This window comes from Macrobrachium nipponense, chromosome 25 (assembly GCF_015104395.2).
Source record: "Macrobrachium nipponense isolate FS-2020 chromosome 25, ASM1510439v2, whole genome shotgun sequence".
Classification (NCBI taxonomy): Eukaryota; Metazoa; Arthropoda; class Malacostraca; order Decapoda; family Palaemonidae; genus Macrobrachium; species Macrobrachium nipponense.
In genome coordinates, this window is record NC_087214.1 from 34,904,411 (window position 1) to 34,923,294 (window position 18,884).

At 37.1% G+C, this 18,884-nt stretch overlaps 1 protein-coding gene across 6 annotated transcripts in view; it reads right to left on the reverse strand.

Moving 5' to 3' along the window:
• The window catches only part of LOC135199344 (high affinity cAMP-specific and IBMX-insensitive 3',5'-cyclic phosphodiesterase 8B-like), a 187,675-nt gene that overhangs the window by 43,502 nt on the left and 125,289 nt on the right, over window positions 1-18,884 (reverse strand). For 3 of the 6 annotated variants that reach the window (XM_064227289.1, XM_064227290.1, XM_064227293.1), the window contains 8 exons: window positions 16,197-16,253; window positions 14,197-14,447; window positions 12,659-12,716; window positions 8,907-9,074; window positions 5,936-6,172; window positions 5,631-5,770; window positions 5,175-5,320; window positions 127-237 (listed from right to left, as the gene is read on the reverse strand). In XM_064227289.1, coding sequence (XP_064083359.1) covers window positions 127-237; window positions 5,175-5,320; window positions 5,631-5,770; window positions 5,936-6,172; window positions 8,907-9,074; window positions 12,659-12,716; window positions 14,197-14,447; window positions 16,197-16,253 — 1,168 coding nt within the window. The remainder of the gene's footprint in view (window positions 1-126; window positions 238-5,174; window positions 5,321-5,630; window positions 5,771-5,935; window positions 6,173-8,906; window positions 9,075-12,658; window positions 12,717-14,196; window positions 14,448-16,196; window positions 16,254-18,884) is intronic. The other 3 variants (XM_064227291.1, XM_064227294.1, XM_064227292.1) reach the window with 2 other exon arrangements.

The window sequence follows — 18,884 nt, forward strand, 5'->3', positions numbered from 1 at the left end:
TTGGATCATGAAACATCAGTCTTCAGTACTGTCAACAGTGGTCTATTAGCCCTAGTTATGCAGGAAACAGAAACATTCAATAAAAAGAATATTTGGCAAACTTATCTTCGTGTGAGAACCCCTTACCCTCTACAAAGTTAAACGTTTCAAAGGTCACGTTGCGGTTAAAGGTAAACCGTTCTCGCTCAACGGGTGCACTCAGAACACGTCCTGGGTGATCGCTTTCTACAGTCCCCCCTAGTGAAACAAAAGCTGTCGTATCCATAAAATAGAGTCAGGTCGTTGCAAAAGTGCATGGAACTTTTTACATGGTTACCTCACAAACTCCACACTCGCATATTGTACATTGAATGTTCATGGGGCATTTTGCATCACACAACCAATCAAACTCCACTGCTCCTTTCACCATGGATGAGAATTTTGGAAAACACTCAAACTACCATGTCATACTACTCAGGTGTTTGGTGACCTACAATTACACCAGACATAACTTCAGGTGCGCTTTTCACTTCTCATGAATAAATATTGTGATCATTTTACACATATGCACATACAGGGTTACAAAAATGTACTGTGCTGTATAACCACAATAATACCAATGCATGGTCTTAATAATATGAAGTCTGTACCAACCTGTGAGAATGGTGAGGGTGACAGCTTACTGTATATCATAACTAAACAAAAAATGCCAATAATGACAACTAGAATATCTACGGAAATGTCCACTTTATAAAAATGATTCACTCAACATTAGTAATGGATATGGACACATGGATATTTTCACTCCTGAAAGTGGTGTCATTTTATATATACAAGAGCAGTTAAAAACACCAAATCCAAACACATAGGTGTTAGAAATCTTTAGCTGTGTTTACAGGAAACTCTTAAATTACAACATGCTTTATGATCTATACACAGAAATCAAGGGTAAACACTTAATAATAAATATAGGATAATGTGTGACACTTTACTATAATGATCTAGCTATACATAAATCTGGTTCGAAAAACTATGGCTACGGAGTATATGACGACAGTTTGCTATACTGAGAAGTCTTTTTATCTCTTAGACACTTAATTAATATTCTATATCAATGAAATATTCAGTCATTTCGCTTCTCTTTGAGCTATAGATTTTGAAGATTCTAATGATGATAATCTCCAGAGAGGAAGAGAGTAGTACGTACTGGAATTTTATAGGAAAATGGGTATCCAACAAATGATTATGTATAGTTTTCAAAGTATACTGAGAGAAAATAATTTCTTAACACATACTGAAGCCCGAACCATCAGATCAAACAACATTCTAGACTTCAAAAAGGTTTGGAGCAGAAGAACTCTTCCATTTCTAACTGCATTTGAAGAGAAATGTGCACCGATTGTTTGCCCAAGTTATATAAAGTACAAACAATAAAAAATGAAGGTTATACACAAATGGTAACACCTTATAGAATGAAGAATAAACATATTCTACCCTTTTCATTTACCAGAAGTTAATATAATGCCCATGACGTGAATATTTGAAACACCTTTCATAGTTGAAGTTTATTGAGTCTAGTGTATATGTACTTTCTAATTATCTACATTACCTACCACTGGAAATATTCTTTAGAAACTAACAAAATCTAGGTGAGAGAAAGAAAGGCTCATTGGAAGGCATAATTAGCACACACGCCATACACAGCACTAATGCTTGATGGAACCACTGTCTGGTAACTAAACTTAGGACTTCTGCCTCATTTGCATTTCTCTTGCTCTAAATATTATCCTTTACATTTCAATATCATTGTTACTGTATCTAGGAGTAAGATACAATCAACAGCTTCCTAACAGATTTTAATATTTGTTTCATAAATACTATATAAAACTGCTATACAAATTTTTTGCCAGGTTTGCGTGCATGAAAACTGCTTCGTCAGCAGTGGCGGTCAACTAACCAGTTTCATGGCCAATATTGCTGGGACATCAGTTCAGTAGAGTCTACACTCTACCAATACTAATCAGGAACGGCGACCTTTTCAATGTAATGCTTTATATCTACTGAATGAGAGAGCTGTCTTTTTGGTGCATTCTTATTCAATGCCAAAAGATGATATACCAAAGTAACTTGCATAAAATTTGACTTTTCAAGGAGAGCTTTTTTTCACACACTACTATATTGTGGGTACATAAACTTTTTCACATTTGCTTTCTTCGAGAAGCCTCGAATAAATAAAACTACGACCTCGACTCAACACAAGCCTCAAGAGAACTGTCATCCAAAGCGGGTACATATATTTGAGATAAGAGATAAGGCATTTCCAATGCACTTTGGCACTGCTACTTCAACTTCACATGGCTGAACTATTATCAAAAGACACAAATCAAATTAAACTCAATCTCGGATGAGATAAGACTCGGTATCCAATTTAAAAGCTGCCACAGGACGAAGCTCCTCAAGTGAAAAGTAAGGAAAATGGATCCTCTTCTGAGAGAAGTATATGAAAATACTACTATCACAGAAGTGGTTACTTCACACATACTTACTTATGAAAGACAGAGATAGTAGTTATCTCTATTTTGTGAGCTTTCTGAAAGCATATTTCAGCAAGAAATACGCTGCTCTGGCATTTACTGAATACAATGCAATAAATTGCAGTGAAATTCATGTAGGGAAGATGGATTGTTCTCTTTCTCGAAGATTGTCTGATTATTAATATACAGTAAAAAGATCAGAGAACTCGGAGATTTTCGTACAAGTCACATATTCTGGTCACAGTATGAACTGGAGTGAGGACGTAATGTAAAAAGAAAATGTCTTCTACAAAAGGAAGATTTGTGAATCTGGCATTTTCCAAGCAAACAAACAACATAAACTTATCAAGTGGCCACTGGAGGTAGAACCTCATTGATATTATCCTGAGACCTACTTGATAGCAAATGATGCAGCATACTCCCAACAAACAGCCCTAATACATTCTAGACACAGAAATGAGTGCTAAATCAGTCAGTGTCTTGCCAACCTCTCCTTCATGATCAACAAGCTACTTATCATTAGTATTTCCTATCAGTACCTATCATTTCAATACACACACACACATTGTCCACTCATTTTTCTTTTCAGAACTACTGACATCTGTGCCTTAGACAGTCACCAAACTATAAGATTTCAACTTACTAATTTTGTATTTATGGGTCCCTCCAAAATTACAAGCTGTCAGCTTACAGCAAGACATTGGAACTTTAGATAAGCCCTGAAAGAGAATTTGCTAAATGCAATATATATTGGCATTGTATCCCAGTATCCGCCAGAAAGAGTAAGACCTCTGAGTCTAGGAGGCTAAGGACTGGTACATCAAGGCAGTAGAGACTAATAGCGGAGTAGTGGTTGCTGCCTCCATTGTGTGGAGATGCAGGCAATTCAAAATTTGCTCTAAACTTGATTCTAACTTTTGCTTACCACTCCATTAAACAGATTGGAAACATCTCCTTCCCATCAGTACTGAATTCTTTGTACTTACTGTACTCTATACCTTTTCAAAAAATTTACCACACTACAGTTTAATCAATTTTCATTGATTAATTGAAACAGACCCATATGCTACCCAAAACTGAGAATGCAAACTGAGCAGGCCAAAGGAACCTGAACTTAGTACACCAAGCTAACTGCATTTTAATATTCTATGACTAACTAGGTCTATGCACGAACTAACAGCCTTTATTGTACGGTCTCCCAAAATTTATGATACCAAATATCATTTTCTTTGATGCCTCTTCAAATGATTATGAAATATCAGTATAATCACTTTTTAATTTATATCTTTTATTTCAATGGCATGAAATAGATATATTTTTTTCTGATCAATTATCAAACAGAGAGTGTTCTGGCACGTCAAGAAAATAAAATCTCAGCCAATCTGCATGACATAATTTTGCATCTCTGTACTACACCACCACCCGAGATATAACTTGCTAAATTTACTCAATTTTCAGTGATGTATTTTTCTGAATAAAGGGCTGTATAGTGGGGCCCCCGGTATTCGCGTTCTCCAGATTCGCAGACTCACACATTCGCTGATTTCTCTCTGGACCATATCTACCCCTTGACAGGAAATTCGCATATTCGTAGTATTTTCCCGTAAGACATATCCTCAAATTCTTTTTTTTTTTTTAATCAATTTCATCATAAAATGCACTTTTTGTGATAAAATTATTAAAAAAACCAGGTTACAAAATTTTTCAGTGAGTTTTTCTTGAGTTTTTATAGGGGTTCCAACTATTCGCGGATTCTAACTATTTGTGAGGGGGTCTGGTACACGTCCCCAGCGAATACGGGGGGGGAGGGGGGGGACCACTGTAATTGAAATACAGTGTGTTGGGTTCCCTATACTTAGCATTCAAACGCACTTATTCATTGCTGGAGAAGGAAGAGTTCATCGAATGCTGCTAAAGATGACATTTCTGACGGAGTTATGAGCACTGATGATGCTAACAAAAAAAGGAGAGCTCTTTCCGAGACTATGAAAGTAATATATCCATTACTTATAAAGAAGAAGACACCTGGGTGGCAGACAAGTGATATACATGACATTCATACCCCATAATGAATGTGCTGTTTTCTATGTGAATACAATCAAATACTATTTACATTTGCAGTCATTAAGGAAATGTGTGTGTGTGTGTGTGTGTTCCCCTCGGCCATCGTGAAGCAGGGATAAGTACTATGATGGTAATGCTTAAATTGGTTATGATTCAGTTATCAATGTGGAGTTGACTAGAGTTAAAACAGTGTGAACATCTGCATGAATCTCTCTCTTAGCTGTTAGTACCCTAGCACTTTTCACACTCTGAAACAACATTAAAACTTGAGACATCAATCAATCAACCTAGCATGATGAAGGCTAATGGAATGGTTTTCCTGTGAGTTTACCAGATTAAACATGACTTAGTAATCAACCTAGTAGTATGAAGAAGGCAAATGAAATGGTTCCCTGTGAGTTTACCAGACAAAAAATGACTTCATGACTAAGCTAGCATGAAGAAGGCAAATGGAATGGTTCCCTGTGAGTTTACCAGACAAAAAATGACTTCATGACTAAGCTAGCATGAAGAAGGCAAATGGAATGGTTCCCTGTGAGTTTACCAGACAAAAAATGACTTATTCTGATACGTGAGCATGTAACGTACATAACTTACCATCACTGTTAAGTGAGCGAATATCGTAAGATCCCTTTCTAAGAGATTTGATGGACCCACGAGGATGAAAGTGGTCTGTTGACCCTGGAAACTCCAAACGATCAAGAGCATGTGTATCACTGCTATAAACAAAGTATTCATTTTTTCTGAAAAGTAATTGCTTGTTTTAATGGACAAAGATCCACAGTGGGAGTTAAAAGTTTTCAACAGTCATCTCATATGGACAAGCCACTTATTGCAAAGTATTGTGAAACTTTTACGCACAGCAGTTATGATGCGGTTTACAAAACTAGAAGACGTACTTTTAAGCCTGAACTAGCCTTTTTATAACATACAGTGTACTTGGAAAATCATGTGTGGGTAGCTTTTAAGTCTTTATATATATATTTTAAATACTGCATCTTTACTGGAAACCCAAGAGGATTCAAAAATGACAAAACCACAAAAAAAACAAACCTCGCACAAGGTGCCACTGGAATCACTTTCGATGGCAAATGTATTGTGTCTCCACATTTCCTGCGACAGGTGACGATGCCTTCCCACTCTCTTCCTCTTCTCATCTGCATATTGACAGCTTCTGAGATGTCCAGGTTGACCTTAGATAGAAGGACATAAGAAGGGAATGCAGTACGAAGAAAACTTCACAGGTTTAGTTGTGGGTATCATAAAATGACAGTACGTCTCAAAACAAGTGATGTCAGATACTTTTTAGTTGCCATCTTTAAAGCTATTAAAAATCTAGCAAGAGTAAGATCACTTACCCTCGACTCCCCTGATTTATTCTCAGATTGTTGTCGGTGATCCGAAAAAGACCTGTGGTCTATTGCCGTTGATCTCTGATGTTGATCAAAGGAGGATTTGAAATCGACAGACGGTCTGTTGTCAATCGCCCTTACATCTTGCTTGTGATTATCAGCGCTGTGCAATTCCCACAGACTTTGGCCCATCACGTCATCCAGCGCGTATCCCAGAATGTTTTCGCATGTGCGGTTAATGTACTGTTTGTGGGAGAGAAGGGATAACAAGTGCTATTGAAACATGGACATGGACGTCTAAGAAATGGGAGGTCTTTTGAATGGCAGAGCCCTAAAATGATAGGAAAACTGATTATAAACGTCACAAACCTTGAATAAGATTTTGGTCATACCTCATACAATTTCAATGTACAATGAAGATTTATGGCATCCATCAAAAGACTACGTATTTGCATCATAACGTACCCGCCTGGTAAAATATTCACCAATCTACTAGCCTAGTTGTGCCATAGTTATAAAAGCAGAATACGTACTACAATCTCATGGCCCCAATAGAGAAAGCAAACCAGTATGTACAAAGAACTAAAGTGAGAGGTAAAGTTCACCATAGACTTTTTATTTTTAATTTACTGACTCCCAACATCACCATTTAAACTCTTTCCTACTCGATGATTATGCGATGACTACAGAAATCGAAATAGGAAACTCTTTGAGATTTAATGGTGTGTAAATAACAATCGGGCAACCTGATTGTGCTTACCATAAAGAACTAATGGTAAAAACAGTTAGCAAAATGCAAGAAATGACTTAAAGGTTGGTCAAGACAACCTTTGAAAAGAGATGACTGATGATGAATTTTATGTTATTTCTATTGGCACGTTGTCGCTCGGGGAGGGATCCTTTCATTCTTAAAAATCAAGAGAGAATTAAGAAAGAAGGGAAGTCCATGGTACATAATGGTTGTCCCAGTATATACTGTATACGTAGTAGTAGTATTACTTATTTCAGAAGGCCAAAGGACCAAGTATTGAGAGACCAATGGCTTGGGAGCCCATAATAGTTCCTTTATTATTAATTATTATTATTATTACTATTTTTATACATAAAGAAAGTGAGCACAGGTAGGAAAAACCAAAAGGAAACAGGAAATATTAAAAAGCTGAATGCATTGCAGCTGGGGGTGTATGGCACGCTGCCAAAACCATTTCACAGTGCCTACAAAATGCAATGCAAGGTGGATTGTAGGTGGTAGTATACTTCAGAAAGCAAGTTGATTAAGAATTAGGCCAGGCTCATGCCAAGGCAGTCCCCTATTCCAGGGCAGCCCTTAAGTGGGATTAGGTGTTAACATGAATGGAAGATGTCGTGGACCTCTGTACGTTGACCAGACAAACGAGACCAACTCCTCAAGTACGTTAATTCAAGAGACAATGTATGGTAATTAAAGTTTGATGTACCTCCTAAGTAGTACCAAAGAAAATGCATAGTTACTATAAAGTTTGATGTACCTCCTAAGTACCACAGGACAGACGTTGCTGATGATGATGATAATGACAGAACCTAAGTTTTTTTAAGCTTTAAATATTGTTTTATCCCTGACAAAAAAAAGCATCATCAGGAAAAGGATGAAAAGAGGAAGAAAAGCTCTAGGGAGCAAAATCCTCATTACGTTAATGGGAGGAACAAGAGAGGTTTTGAAGAAGAATATTGATTAAAGGACTGAAGGGACAGCGGAGTGAACAAAACGCCCTAGAGTCCACTGGCAAAATGGAAATTATTATTATCATTATTATATCCTTTTAATCATTATCATCAGTCACAACGTGCACAGACTAATATACACAAAAACAATCTGACCCTTAACTTGGTAAGCAAACTTCCACAGAATAGAATGCTTAAGTGTGCTCTAAAAAATATATCTGGGACAAATTTATGAATTACACTAAAAACCAGTAAGTGTAAACATAAGTTGGTGCGCATTTCATGAGTCGGTATTTACATTTCATATCAAAGTTTTGTTTAGATGACAATACTGGGGAAAGTTTTCATGACACATCTGTACTGTACTGGGAGAGAGAACCGAATACTTCTGTGCATTATATTACAAAACAGTTAAACGAGATTATTTTGATGATTGACTACCTTAGTGCTATTCTTCTTGCATTTAAATGCATTTTTAATTATTAACTTATTAATTTAATTTTCTTTTTAATAAGTGAAGTCTCTTTCTGTATTTCCCTTTACCTTCTCTTACTTCCAAATGAGCAAAATATTAAAAAAATGGGGTTCATTCCCTGAATAATAATAATAATAATAATAATATAATAATAATAATAATAATATTTTTTTTTTTTGCTCTATCACAGTCCTACAATTCGACTGGGTGGCATTTAAAGTGTGGGGTTCCGGGTTGCACCCCACACTTTAAATGCCACCCAGTCGAATTGGAGGACTGTGATAGAGCAAAAAAAAAAAAAAAAAAAAAAAAAAAAAAAATAATAATAATATAATAATAATAGTAATAATAATAAACACAGCAGCCTCTTATGAAGAGTAATATGTGAAGAGTATCAGTATCTGATGAATATAATGCAGCAAAGAATTAAAGTTTAAACAGAGGAATACAACTGTCTATTTTGATAGCTCAAAAACCAAAGACCCCCCTCCAAAATGCTTATAACTGCCTACCTATCTTAATAGTTTAAACACCAAATATACCTTAAACTATCATCCTAAATCATGTATAGTCACGAAAATATGAAAATAAAGTAATTGCTCTAAGAAATAATTCACGAATGTGCAAATTTCCCACGAATAATGTGACATGTTCCACAAAAGAGTTTGCGAATAACTGAAGCCACGAATAGTAAACGGCGATTAACTGGGGGGTTGACTGCAATATGTATTATTGCCATTTAAGTTAAAAATAAATAGTTATAATAAAGCAAGTAATCAGTAATACCAACAGAAAACTAACCTGTATCCTGTGCTGCGTATCAGTAATGTGTATCATTTCCTTGCAAGCATCTAGCGCAGTGAAGACTGCTTGCACGGCCCTCAGCTGTGACTGGCTAGAGAGCTCGGACTGCTCTATCTGGATGAGATCGTTCAGAACTCCACCAACAGTCGATGACTCGGTTACTATCTGTAAAAGTAAGTGTATTTAATATTGATGAACAGATGGAATATCCGACATCGTTTGATATCACAATATTTATTTATAGGCAGTCCCTGGCTTATGACGGGTTCGGCTCATGATGTTCCGAGGTTACAACGCGTTTTAATTATAGTCATCGGAAATTATTTCCAGGTTTACGACACATGTTCCAGGGTTACGGCGCTTACGACACCCATCTGACGGAAGAGATATGACTCCGAAAATGCAAAATAATCAATATGTTAAGTTTTTTTTAATGAAAAATGCAATAATAATGCAGTTTACATAGTTTTTATTGCACCCAAAGCATTAAAAGTATGGTTGTCATAGGATTTTTGACGACGATGTTCGGCTTACAACGTGTCTCCAGAACGGAACCCCCATCGTAAGCCGGGGACTGCCTAGTTTATCAATTTTCTTTCTCAATACAGGACAGATAAAAGCAGGCAGTGCAAAAATGGACAAATATTCTGGTTTAAAAGATTCAGAAAAAGTCCAGCAATTTATGTACAGCGTAAGGATGTGTACCAGACGCCCCCCACCCCCCTGAGTATAGTTAAAACCCGCAAATAGTTGGAACCCCTATGAAGATGCTTAAAACCTCCTATTTTGGCAGTTAAAACTCAAGAAAAACCCACTGAAAATTTTATACCTAGTTTTTTTTTTTTAAGTTTTATCACAAAAAGTGCTTTTTATGATGAAATTGCTAAAAAATATATACGAATTTTTGGATATTTTTCACAGAAAAATACCGCGAATAGGGCTAATTTTCCGTGAATAATGGGGGAAATTGTTCCAGAGAGAAATTAGCGAATGCGTGAGTCTGCGAATCCGGAGAACGCGCTGTGAATGATTCACTTGAGTAGAGGGTTACAATATACCTGAAGGGGAGGTTAGAAGTTGTATACTCGTAACAGGATTTCTTATCTCTGTTCATCCATACTTTAAAGCACTTCCCTGTGTATTTAACTATGGTTAGGTTATTTGTCTACAAAAGAACCTTTACACTCTCAAGTAAAATACACAAATCTTTAGTGATTAATGCATCAAATAAAAAAAATCAATGGCTTAAATTTTTTTAATGTCAGTACCTTGAAGCATGAGGGTGCCCATCCTGCCGGGGACCATCCTCACTTCCTTGCTCTGTGTAATTAGTTTTCTGCGTTAATATCAAATGTGGTAATCTCTTAAAAGATATAAAGTGCTGATAACTTCCACATACAGTTACTGCACTACATATTCTTTTTTTTTTTTTTTTTTTTTTTTGTTTTTTTTTTGCTTCCAGACTGATCAAATAAATCTGAAGTATGCAAACCCTATTTACTCAGCTGATATTATACCTAAGGTCTCTGTATTTAGCAATGGCAAATAATGACAGTGTCTGCCTTGTCCAAACTCCCCAAAGAACACCATAGACAAGTAATTCTCATCCACGAATCAAGGAACAGGAAACACTGCCGCCTCTCCAATGTTCACCTGGGACAAAAGACACTAATATGTGGACTCTGTAGAACCAGAAACCAGATTAGTACCTCTGTAACCCAAATATGACAAGAGGCTCTGCTTTAGTGAACAAAGGACACCATTTCCTCCAGAGTGACACCCATACCATGGGTTCAAAGGCACTACTAATATCTGTGTCCACATCAAAGCGCATTAGAAAAACCAGACTCACCTAAATATGCCAGAACAACAGCAAAAGAACTACAGTATACAGGCAGTCCAAGCTTACTACAGGTTCGGCTTACGACATTACGAGGTTACGACAGTTTTCAGTTATATTCCTCAGAAATTATTCCCGGGTTTATGACTCATGTTCCAGGGTTACGAGACTTGTGACTCTTACGACGCCGATCTGACGGATGAAATGTGTCTACAAAAATCCAGAGTAATCAATATTTGAAGGTTTATTTTTATGAAACATGCAATAAAAATGCAGTTTACATAGTTTTTAATACAACCAAAGCATTAAAAGTAAGGTTTTCTTAGGATTTTTTACGATTTTCCGGCTCACGGCGATTTTCAGCTTACGACGCGTCTCAAGAATAGAACTCCTGTCGTAAGCCGGGGACTGCCTTATATGAAATTTTCATGCACAGTAATGGCAGAAAACATTCTCATGAGCTTGATTTCTTCCATTCTAAAAACTCTGGAAGGTATAAGACATGGGTCCCTAAGCTGATGAGTAGTAGAGGTTCGAAAGAAGTGGTTGTGTACGTCATATTAGTTACTTCATTCAAAGAGAACTCATAATCACATGCGTCAATAAAATGGAAAAGTAAATCCCCAATAGTATGTCTGTTTGATTTTGTTATTTAGAATATAAAGCAGAAAGCCTTCGATGACCTGCACGGTCCACCTTGTCATCAGAGTGACAAGGAGGACCGAGCAGGTCATTGAAAGCTTTCTGCTTTATATTCTAAATAACAACAAAATCAAACAGACATACTATTGTGGATTTACTTTTCCAGTTACTCCGTTGATGTGAATAATCTTGATACTTGACAGAAAATAATGTATTAACTAATTCATTTGTCAAAATAATGTAAGCACTGTAAACCAGCACCAAAAACAAGTTCAATTTAGATATAAAATGGCAAAATTTTTAAAATCATTTTGTATTTTTCATAGCTAACAAACCTTCAGTCTTAATAGGATAATCTTCTAGTGCCAGCTGGAAACTGGTTAAAAACAATCAAAGATTGTGAAGCAAGGATTCTGTGGCATCTGGCAGTAGTACCCTATAAGTATATGAATAGATATCGAGATAGAGGAATAGATTAAAGAAAATATCATTACAGGTAAACTTTCAGTTAAATACTGCATACTATAACAATGAGGCTCTGAAGAAAAATTGGCCAGCAAACCTGCATCTACAAACGCCAACCATGTTTGTAGCCGGCCGCCGCCGACACCAAAAGAGAGGTTACAAGAGTGATCAGAGAACCATTAAAGTTTTAAGTCTACTGGAAGAACTCCTTGTTTGGAGAGGAATAAGACTTCATATAAGGATACTAGGATCACATAGCAACTTCATGGCAACAAAATTAGTGGGCGTTAAAGTGTAAGACATATTCTTTTCTTGGAATCTCACTCTCTCATCCTCAGACATGGAAACTTTCAGAGTACGGTAACATACCAGAAGGAGATGACGTGAAGTAAAACGCTTAAAAAGGCGACCTCTCGTCTGAATGCAAAGAAGACCCCCTTATATATTTTACTAATGTACGTAAACCAGTTTGTCTCGCACAGGGGCCTTTAAGCTATCCTAGTCTTAAAAACAAATGACCTAATATCTATCAAGACTGGGTAATGAACGCTAAAAGCAGTCCTCACACTCCTGGGTGTGAACAAACGTATAACTCTTTTTCAGGCGAATTCCAGATCAGAGTGGCTTTTTCAGGTGAATTCCAGATCAGAGTGGCCTTATACAGTATCAAGGTTATAACTCCTCATAGAAAACTTGTTTATATCTGAAAAAACAGCTTTCAAACGAATTATTTTCATTAGCTATTGTTGTCTAAACTGATGACGACTTTTGAAAAAATGAAGAACCTCATCAATATACTTACTCTGTTAAAGCCACTTTGCAACATTGGTATTACAGTTGCCGTTTCTCGGTCTGCGAAACTGCGGAAGAAATGGAGGACTCGTATTATTCTCATTGATATAAGGAAAACGTAACTATTTGCATATATGAAGCAGCTAAATTAAGAAATAGATATTATTCTCAGTGAAAGTAGCTACCTAAATATAACATTGCACTCCACATATATAAAATACACACAGGTCAAGGATTTACAAACAGCAGTGTTCAGAGCAGAGAAAAAACCAGCTGTGATTATTTGATGTCATACAAACTGGACACCTATTTTTTTTAATCATGTAAACAAACCAAAAATGATTACTAAGACTTATTATCTAGTACCAAAGTTTGCTAGATAATGATTATTTCAACAACAACAACAGCTGCTACTCTCTCTCTCTCTGTAGCACTATAACATTTACGTCAACATATTATATAATTCTACGTCATCACTTTCATTTGTTTCAATCTTTTTGGTTTTATCCCCAGCCCTCACAGGCTTCTTATATATTTAATAATAATAATAATAAGTTGTCTTTTAAGTGTTTTCTCGTCAGTATCGTAGCTTCTTCAGAATTGGAGTGTCTTTTAGTTATTTTTTAAAAATAGCTTTCTTCTGATATGACCTTCAGTACAGGCGGTAGTTTTATTTTTATTAAACTCATAGAGAACGCCTCCTCTGCAAATTCGAGCATAAACGAACACACAAACAAACGGAAAAATCAGTTAACTGCCTCATATCTCGTCTTTCGCTCTTACAATAGTTCATCAGGTTGAACTATTTTATCGGTACTTGACTGACTTCCCGAGGAGAAGGAGGGCATTAATACATAGACCGAATTTTAATAGAAATCTATCAAGAATGGTAGTGGTTGGTTGGTTGGTTATGGGTCGAGGCAATGCTGTTACAACGGCGCCTCTTCATCGTAAGTTATTTTTTCTCTTTTTCTCTCCACATCTTATTTAAGGTCTCTTTTCTTATTTCATTATGTTCTTCTTTAAATAGGAATTTTCCAACAATATCATTGTCATTCTCTTCATAAGGTTGTCGAAGGTCCAATTGATCTAATACGTTCTGGTAGTACGTAATTGCCTCTGTCAAAGTACTACTACAGTCATTTGTTTTCCATTATACTCAGTCACTTTTAACTGATGGCTTTGGAACTGAGACGGTATTTAGCGAAGTTTGTCATGAAATCTCTCGTTATGGTTAATGACAGAAGCTGGGAAATTGAACACACACACACACACACACACAGAGAGAGAGAGAGAGAGAGAGAGAGAGAGAGAGAGATCTGAACACTGGAAGGACTGGAAAGAAAATGTTCCAGTAGCACACCAAGGATTCAGAACAGCGGGTTCAGTCACTCAAAATTATATATAAATATATATAGCTTTTAGTAAAAAAACAAAGATAAATATATAAATGACGAAAAAACAACAACGCCACAGACACACACACACACACACAGGGTGACAACACCACCAGCCAGCTATAGCTAGGCCTATAGGCCTAGAACTCGCCTCCTTTTGACGACCCCGACGATGACGCTGAACTGGCTGAGTTCCGAGGCCCTGATGTTCTTGCAGACGGCCTCCGCGCTGAAGTGCTTCGAGTTCCGGGCGTCGATGACGACGAGGTCGTGGGCGTGGTCCAGGAAGGTCTTGAGGGCGTCGTCCATGGACCGCGTCAGGGCGGCGTCGTGTCCCTGCCTCTTGCAGGCCGACAGCCAGGCCTCGCTGACGTTGTCCTCCTTTCCGAACACCAGCAGAACCTGGGGGGATGGGGGTAGGGGGTTATTATTGAACCTGTGATGGGTATTGTTATTATTCTGTTGAACAAAATGGCAGAATTCCGCAAATGAATCTTACAGTATTGACCTCGCTTATGGAATGATACCAACACCAACGACGACCCCTGCTTGACCTGGACCTGAGGAACGCCTTTCCATACATCAGTATACTGATAATACCAGTTTTTTGACTAATAAATCTTGTTCTAAATAAAATATCACTTTCAGCATTATTCCCAATATGAATATTGTCCAATTATTAAGAACTATTGCTGAGCTAGAAAAGCGAGCAATAAGAAAAGTAGAAAAGATAATATATAAGATTCATTCGCTGAATTCTGCCATTTTATTTAACAGAATTTGTTTAAAAGAGGGTCTTCTTCCAAAATATTATTATTATTATTATTATTATTATTATTTATTATTATTATTATTATTATTCAGAAGAAGAAGAAGAACCCTACTTATACTGAACAACCCCACCACATGGGCCGTTATATAGCCTAAGAAATTCTTTGAGCTTAAATAATAATATCATTTGAAGGGTAATACGAGATTATACAGACAGAGGAGATCAGTATTCAGAAAAAAATAAACAGTTAAGTTAATGACTAAAATACAAATGTAAGTGAATTAAAACACACAAAAAGGAATTACAGTTTACTTTGTCTCGCTCAATATCCGTTTCTGTGCATAATAATAACAATAATAATGATTGCCTACCTCCTATCAATAGAAACTTAGATAATTATGGAACAAAATGCATTTCACCTGCAAATAATTAAATATTCTGTACAAATATCTTTTAATGCATAAGACATTTGTGGTTAATAAAATCGGCAGTACAATATATATATTACATATATAGATGGATATAGCTATATACAGGGTGTCTGTCCATACAGTCCCAGCACCATTACAAGTATTTATTGCTCAGAATAGTACTGGGACTTTATGGACACCCTGTATAATGTGGACATCAGCTTAGCAATCTCTATTCACCATTTATATAGAGAGCAAATGTTTTCTCTTTCGATTAGGCTGATATATTGGACATAGGTGAGGTGTTTACAAAATGGTAAATCTTTCAAATAGCAGGGAAGGCAAGGTGAAATAACGATACATTACAGGACGAACACGCAACGCAAACTGAGAAACATCACCGAGAGACAAAAACAAACACCCGCGTGAAAAATAAGTGATTCCCGGTCACGAAACACAGCAAGAAAAGTACGGTACACAAAAACAAGCAAATCTGAGCGTCATATCCCGACGATTATAGCTTAAATAAATGGTCATTAATGTTAAATGTAAACAACACCGAGTTTTAACTTTTAAATCACCGTTAAGAAAAGAATAGTACTTGATTATGATACAGAGTTTAGACCAATCGTTAGGACCCACAAGGCCAGCCAGCGCTGAAAGGGTTAAATTGAGCGTCAAGAGGGTTTGAGGAAATTTAGGCCAAGCGTTGGGACCCACGAGGGCAGCCAGCGCTGAAATGGTTAAATTAAGTGTCAAGCAGGTTTGAGGAAAGTAAGATGGACGGGGGCCGTAGCTAGGGGCCGAAGGGACGCCACGCAAAGAACCTTTTAAAGCAATTGCTACAGTGTGCCACGTGAGGTGCGCTGACGGCAGACGCTGACGTTGAAAAAAAAAAAGGACATATACACACAATAACAGCTGCTGACGGCTGCAGCAGCAGCAGCAGCAGACGATGACCATACCAACCTTGAGTTGTTTGATCACAACCTTCATGGCCCCTAACTTCAAGCGGCAAAACTCTTTCTGAAAACGAAAAAAAGAAACAAAAAAAAGACAAGTGCTACAGTAATAGATCAGGCTGATGTCATGCAATGGTATAGTACCACCTTAAACTTAGGGATTTTTAAGACATTCAGAAAACATAAAACATTTATCTTTTTATTTTTAAAAAATCAGAAAAAAATAGTCATTCCACACGAACATTTAGTGAGGCTTCAACCGAAAGTCTTCATTAAGCAGTATATAGTAGTTACAGAAAGACAGATCTATCTACAAGAGGCAATATATTAAAAATACTAAGAGTGAGGGAAGGGAATGAAATTGGAAGCATGTCTGGAATTGACCAGTGAAACGATGATGACATCCCCCACTGAAGTCGCTGCAAAATCTGGAATAGGAAATTCATTCAAAGCTCAGAGGGTGCTCACTGTCTACTTCTCTAATTCATTTCATTTCCTACCCTGGATTCCAGCAAATTCAGAGGAAACTGCCCTTCGAAACATTAAGAAAAGCTAATAGTCAATCAATTGTTCGTTGCTATATGGCTGTCTATTTCAAGAAATGTGTGCTTCGTACTAAAGAACAGACCTGTAGATGACTGTCATGCTGTCTAATTCATTTCATTTCCTACCCTGGATTCCAGCGAATTCAGTGGAAACTGCCCCTCGAAACGTTAAGAAAAGTTAAAAATCAATCGTTCATTGCTATATATGGCTGTCTATTTCGAGAAATGTGTGCTTAGTACTACAGAACAGATAGATGACTGTCATGTCGTCTCTTGAAGCAGAGACGAGACAAATGAATGTTACGAATAGTGAGATAATAAACAAAAGACAAATGAAACCATTTACAAGCTACCACTTAGAATGAAGTCAACTTAATGCAATGATTTCTAATGACTACAGTGTATCACGTGACGGCAAATGCATGCACGAAGAGATGATCTTAAAAATAATCAGTAAGATATATTCTTCGTAGATCTCTAATCTGTGTAGGTCTGGTAGGATTAGGAAATCAGTTATAAACAATAACAGCGTTGTAGAGGACTGAAAGACATACAAAATATGTAATATGGGTTGAATGAACGCATCGCAAATATAATTTTACAACATTTTTTTACAGCCAAAATGAACAGCAGCTAAAAGCATTCAGCATTCATGGCCACAGCACCAGTACACACAATTCACGAATCAATCCATCAACGACATTTATCCTTACAAAGTAACTTAAGAAGGTTGTCCTCAGTTTGAGAACTAATCACTAAAATGTGTTTTTCAGAAGATTTCAAAAGGCAAGGAACGATTATGAGAAGCCAGCCAGCCTCCAAATTTCAACTCTGGATTTTGTCATCAGCCCTTGGACCAGCTATAGATGGTTGGTTGGTGCCTTTTCGCTTATCCGGTGAGTAGGCCTACAAACTATACTCTGTTTTTTTCCATCTGTCCATCCGCCTGTGGTGTTTTTGTATGGTAACACTGCGTCCCAGGCTTTAAATATTTACGCTATGTGTAAGTTTTAGGTAAATAAAAGGATATCTTGGGGTACATTTGCAACTGAAAAGTGTTCTAATAATTTACTGTATGCGAATTACACCGTTAATATTCGAAATAGGATATTATTATTATTGTTGAGTGTAAACTGAATGTAACTATCTAAAGCCCGGGACACAGTGTTACCATACGCACACACCACAGGCGGGTCGACAGATGGAAAAAAACAGAGTATAGGTTCTAGCACGTGCCCCGAGTAACCTGAAGGTCGGGTCACGTCTTGTTAAATGAATCTCATATGCTGAATGTTGAGTGAAAAGTAAAAGTTAGTTTATGTTAGGGATTTTGCCACTTCTAACCTGTGTTGCCAATTGATATGTGTTTACCCTCCAAACTGGGTGTAAGAATTACACAAAACCGAGGAAATTAGTGAAATTAGCGTATCTGTTTGTAGTATATATACATATCAGAGCAATTTTCTCATTATTGCATTGCTATGACGTCTAGAATTTATGGACACAGTTTGTAAATGCATCGGCGTATATGTGAAGCTCCACTAAATTGGCAACGATGCTTCCAACAGGAAGACTCCGAGACAGAAGAGAGTCTGTTAAATTGGGGCACTTTTGTTACGGGTTCTTATTGATAAGCTGAGGGTAATTAACCAGTTACTAATTAGTTATACAGCATTGACGAGCCAACACGTCGAAAGCAGGGGAGAATTCGGAAGGCTGCGTGGTCACGTGACGTGCCCAAACATAAACGACAGATATGATTCACAAAATCTAGATCACAACATTCACATTTGTTACAGCTTTTGCCTTAGCTGCAAATGAAAATGTAGAATGGTTTGAACATTTCTCAAAAGAACAGCAACTGCAATAAAAATACACCTCATATGAGAGGTATTAAGAGGGAAAAAAAAAAGTATAATCTTAGTTTAACCAGACCACTGAGCTGATTAACACCTCTTCTAGTTTCTCGTTGGATGGAGAGGTTTTTGATCTCGGCTACCAATACAGTGGTCCGAAGTTCGATTCTCGGCTCGGCCAGCGCGGAATCGAAGGATTTTATTTCTGAATTTCTCTGTATAATGTGGTTCAGATCCCACAATAAGCTGTAGATCCCGTTGCTAGGTGACCAATAGGTTGCTAGCCACGTTAAA